This window comes from Balaenoptera musculus, chromosome X, assembly GCF_009873245.2.
Source record: "Balaenoptera musculus isolate JJ_BM4_2016_0621 chromosome X, mBalMus1.pri.v3, whole genome shotgun sequence".
Taxonomy (NCBI): domain Eukaryota; kingdom Metazoa; phylum Chordata; class Mammalia; order Artiodactyla; family Balaenopteridae; genus Balaenoptera; species Balaenoptera musculus.
The window spans coordinates 63,582,192-63,587,114 of NC_045806.1; the positions used below are offsets into that span (position 1 = coordinate 63,582,192).

The 4,923-nt window shown below is 42.3% G+C and overlaps 1 protein-coding gene across 1 annotated transcript; it reads left to right on the plus strand.

Moving 5' to 3' along the window:
• Positions 1-1,741: 1,741 nt before the first annotated feature.
• On the plus strand, positions 1,742-2,801 carry P2RY10 (P2Y receptor family member 10). The gene is given in 2 exon segments (XM_036839285.1): positions 1,742-2,767; positions 2,769-2,801. Coding segments are annotated over 2 exon segments (1,059 nt in total).
• Positions 2,802-4,923: the final 2,122 nt, after the last annotated feature.

The window sequence follows — 4,923 nt, forward strand, 5'->3', positions numbered from 1 at the left end:
TCTTTTTTCTTTTGCCCTACCCATGTACATGGGGAGTTTCTTGTCTTTTGGGAAGTCTGAGGTCTTCTGCAAACATTCAGTAGGTGTTCTGTAAGAGTTGTTCCACATGTAGATGTATTTCTGATGTATCTGTGGGGAGGAAGATGATCTCCACGTCTTACTCCTCCACCATCTGAAGGTCCTTTCTCTGTAGATGTATTCTTGATGTATTTGTGAGGAGTGACAAATTCCACGTTCTCATCTTCTGCCATCTTGACTCCTCTCCCTCTGATTTTTACATTTTTAATTGGTTGTGTTTAGGGTTGAGTAGGCACTGTCTTAGACTCTATATTGCTTTCAATAGTTATGTTAAGTCTGTCTTATTTTCCTTTTAATTCTATAATTGTGAAGCAAACTAAATGTTTATGCAAGTGATGACAATTATAAGAGAGTATTAAAATCCCATTTATGCTTTTTTTCTGCAATCAAATGCATGTTATATTTCCTAATATATTAAACATTTGGGTTCTTTAACTGTTCTTTTCATGTGTAAAATAAGCTGTGTTGTAGTGGCTTTTGGCTAAAAGCAAAATGTTCTGATCCAAAAGAAAGCCAAGAAAAAGAACCATGCCATACTAGGAATGAACGTTTAACCTGGATAAGGGAAGACATGAGAGATGACAGAATTCCTATCTTTAGATATTTGAAGAGTGTCATGTGTAACAGGGAGTAGACTTTATTTTATTTGGCTTTGGTAGGCTGAACTAGGTTGAAATGTCAGGGATGTGGAGTTTTGTCTCACTAGAAGGGAGGACTTCTAACAATTATGATTGTTAAAAATGTAACCATCCACATTAATAACTTTTTCACTGAACTTGCCCTGAGAGCTAGAGCTGAAGTAGAGGCAGCCACTTTTGCTGCATCTACTACCAGATACCCTCTAGTCCGTCACATATTCTGGCAGTTGCTTTCAATGGTTGCAAGGATAGTCTCAATAAATGTGAATGTCTGAAGCTACTGTAATTCTGTTAATAAATACAGATCTTTAAAGTTACTGAAGCTTCTGAAAGTTCCATGCTATATAAGCAGAACTAATTGTGCCCTCAGCCAAATTCTGAAGGAGACAAAGTTTATCTGAGATGTAATATCTTTTCCAAGCCCCTATCTTTCAAGGCCTAGTGACCTGGCAGCCCTTCCCCAGACCTTTATCCCATGTTTCATTCCTAAATGTTCATCGACTAACCTCAGCAGTCATCTAATCCCTGATAAGATTGTCTTTCAAAATAGATTGAGTTTTATCTCTCTCAGCATTGAGGATAGGGAAAGCTGGATCTCAAACTTTGAAAATACAGATAGAGATAATTGTAAAACTGAATGTAAAACAAGAATTTTGAAATGTATGTTTGGCAGCTATTTGCCAGGAAGACTTACTTTTCGGTTATCTCTGCAAGTTTGATTACTTCCTCTGACTACTAAGGGAAAAACCTGACTGAAGTTATTGCCAAAACATTGATCTTTTTGATTCTGAAAATATCTTCAACAGTACTCTTATCCAGTTGTAGATTGGCAAGATATTTTCAGTTTACATAGAAAAGACTTTTTGAGTTTATGAAAGTTCACACTTGAATACCTCTTTGGTAGAATACAAATATATTTGTATACCCAAACATGGACTGATATGCCCTTGACCCTATTTTTCTCTATTTTCTGCAGAAATCATCACTCTGATGTTTTCCCTAAGGAAGGAACACAAATTCCCAAGATGGGAAGTAACAGCGCAAACAGTACAAGGGCAAAGTGCACTGATCTTCAAATGTCATTTCAGTACTCTCTCTATGCAACCACTTACATCCTCATATTTATCCCTGGTCTACTGGTGAACAGTGCAGCCTTGTGGGTTTTGTGCCGCTTCATCAACAAGAAAAATAAAGCCATCAGTTTTATGATCAACCTCTCTGTGGCTGACCTTGCTCATGTGCTGTCTTTACCCCTCCGGATTTACTATTACATCAGCCACCATTGGCCTTTCCAGAGGGCCCTTTGCCTGCTGTGCTTCTACCTAAAGTATCTCAACATGTATGCCAGTGTTTGTTTCCTGACATGCATCAGCCTTTAGAGGTGCTTCTTTCTCCTCAAGCCTTTCAGGGCCAGAGACTGGAAGCGTAGGTATGATGTGGGCATCAGTGCTGCCATCTGGGTCATCGTGGGGACTGCTTGTTTGCCACTTCCAATTCTGAGAAATGCTGGATTAGCCAACAATACTGAATCCTGCTTTGCCGATTTAGGGCTTCAAAACATTAGCATGGTGTCTACTATTGGCATGGTAACTGTAGCTGAACTTGGAGGGTTTGTTTTACCTGTTGTAATTATTACTTATTGCACATGGAGAACAAGAAAAATTTTACAGGAATTCCAAGTTCCCCCTCAGAACACCAAAGAGAGAAAAAAGACTTTGTGGATGGTCCTGATGTGTGCAGTGGTATTCATTGTGTGTTTCACACCCTACCACCTCAACTTCCCTTTCTTTATGATGGTGAAGCAACGAATCTTTTCAAACTGCTTCTTTATTAAGAGCACTCTATTTTTCCACATAATTTCCCTGTGTCTTGCAAATCTAAATTGCTGTCTTGATCCAGTTGTATATTATTTTATGACCTCAGAATTTCGTGATGGATTTTCGGATCATGGTAGTTTGGTTCTTCAGTCATGTGTGAAATGCAAGGATGATGCTTTGGAAATTCAGCATAGGAAGGAGGATCTTCAAACTATCTCTCTTGAATTTATGGATGATTCCAAAACAATGTAATCAAATAATTACCTAGAATAATCTATATGCTCTATCAGTTTATCTATGTCACCTTGAAGATCTTTCTTTAAAAAAATGGTACCCTTAAGTGCCTTAATGAAACATGGCTCCCTTTCCTTAATCCTCAAAATGATTCTTCTGGAAAAAAATATTAAAGCCTATATTTTCTGTCCAAATGGAAATATTGTTCTATGGAGCATATGAGAAAATAACTTTATTTACACAAAAGGATGAACAACAGAATGAACTGCACCCCTGTTCCTCAACAATAGGTCCAAAATTTTCACCTTCCCCTGCAAGAAACAAAATGCAAATTGAAAATAGATGAACATAGATGAATTGTCTACACATTTAAAAATGTACAGGAGAACAATACTATCTTTGCTTTATCAAAAAGTTGTACACAGGTGGAGTGGCCAAGATGGCAAAGTAGGAAGACCCTGATCTCAACTCCTTCCACAGGCACACCAAAATTACAAATACCTACAGAGCAACCATTGATGAGAACAACCTGAACACTAGCAGAAAAGATATTTTACAACTAAAGTAAAGAAGGAACCACAACAAGATGGGTAGGAGAAGTGGAGACACAGTAGAGTCAAGAGCCATACCCCTGGATAGGTGACCCACAAACAGGAGAATAATTACAATTGCAGAGGTTCTCCACAAGGAATGAAGGGTCTGAGCCCCACATTAAGCTCCCCAGCCCAGAGATCCTGCACTAGAAAGACAAGCTTCTAGACTGTTTGGCTTTCAAGGCCAGTGGGGCTTAGTTTCAGGAGAGCTGAAGGGCTGTGGGAAATAGAGACTGTACTCTTAAAGGGCACACACAAAATCTCACAAGCTCTGAGACCCAGGGCAGAAGCAACAATTTGAAACAAACTTGGGTTAGACCCACTTGCTGATCTTCTGATCTTGGAGAGCCTCCCGGAGAGGAGGCAATTGGGGCTCACCCTAGGGACATCGACACTGACAGCAGCTATTTTTGGAAACTCATCCTACCATGAGGGCACTGATGCTGGCAACACCATTTTGGGATCCTCCCTCTAGCAGGCTGGCTGATTTAGGACCCCCTGAGCTTCCAAGGACCTGGCCTTGTTCACCACAGCACACAAAATCCAGCCCAACACACAACAGGCCAGCACCAGGTCTGTGAAATCAAGGCCCCAGAGCCAGAATAACCAGGACCCAGCTTCACCCACCAGTGGGCCAGCACTAACCCTGGGGTCCAGCCTTACCCCCCAGGGATGGGAATTAGCCCTGGGATATTTGGGTCCCAGCCCTTCCCAGATGTGGGTGGACATCAACTCTGGGACCCCCTGCACACTGCAGCCAGATATACCAGCATTCAGTTGTGCCCATTGGGCCAGAACTAGCCCAAGGACCCTCTTGGTCCCAGCTCCACCCACCATTGAGTTGACACTAGCTCTGGGACTCCCGACCATAGTCAAAGACCCCAGGTCCTAACTCTGCACACAAGGAGCTGGTAGTATCCCTGGGACCAAGCCTTACCCACGAGTGGGAAGGCACCAGCGTCAGGATGCCCAAGGCACCATATCCTCCCATGAGGATGTTGAAACCAGCTCTAGGACACTTTGAGCCCCTCAGCCATCTGCCCTTGGCCATGGCCCAGCTCAACAGCAGGTGGATACTAGCTCCAGGATCCTAACCCTGCAGCCAGCCACCTTATGACATAGCCCATCTCACCAGTGGGCTGGCACCAGGACCAGGATTTCCCTGGTCATGCACCTAGTCATGGCAGGATTATGCCTCACCCACCAGAAGCCAGTAGTCTCCACACAAGGCAGGGGCTGGCAACCAACTGGACCAGGAGACAGATACACCTACCAGTATCCGTAGTAGTCAGCTTATCACAGCAGGAAGACCCAGATAGCCCATATAGGGGGCACCCTGAGAGCATATAGCTCTGGTGACAAGAAGGGAGTGTGCTGCTGTGCCCCATAGCATGTCTCCTACATAAGGCCACTTCTCTAAGATAGGGAAATATAAGCAGTATACCAAATACATAGAAATAAAAACAGCAAATTAGACAAAATGAAGTGACAGAGCAATATGTTCCAAATGAAGTAACAAGATAAAACCCCAGAAGAAGAACTAATTTAATTGGAGATAAGCAA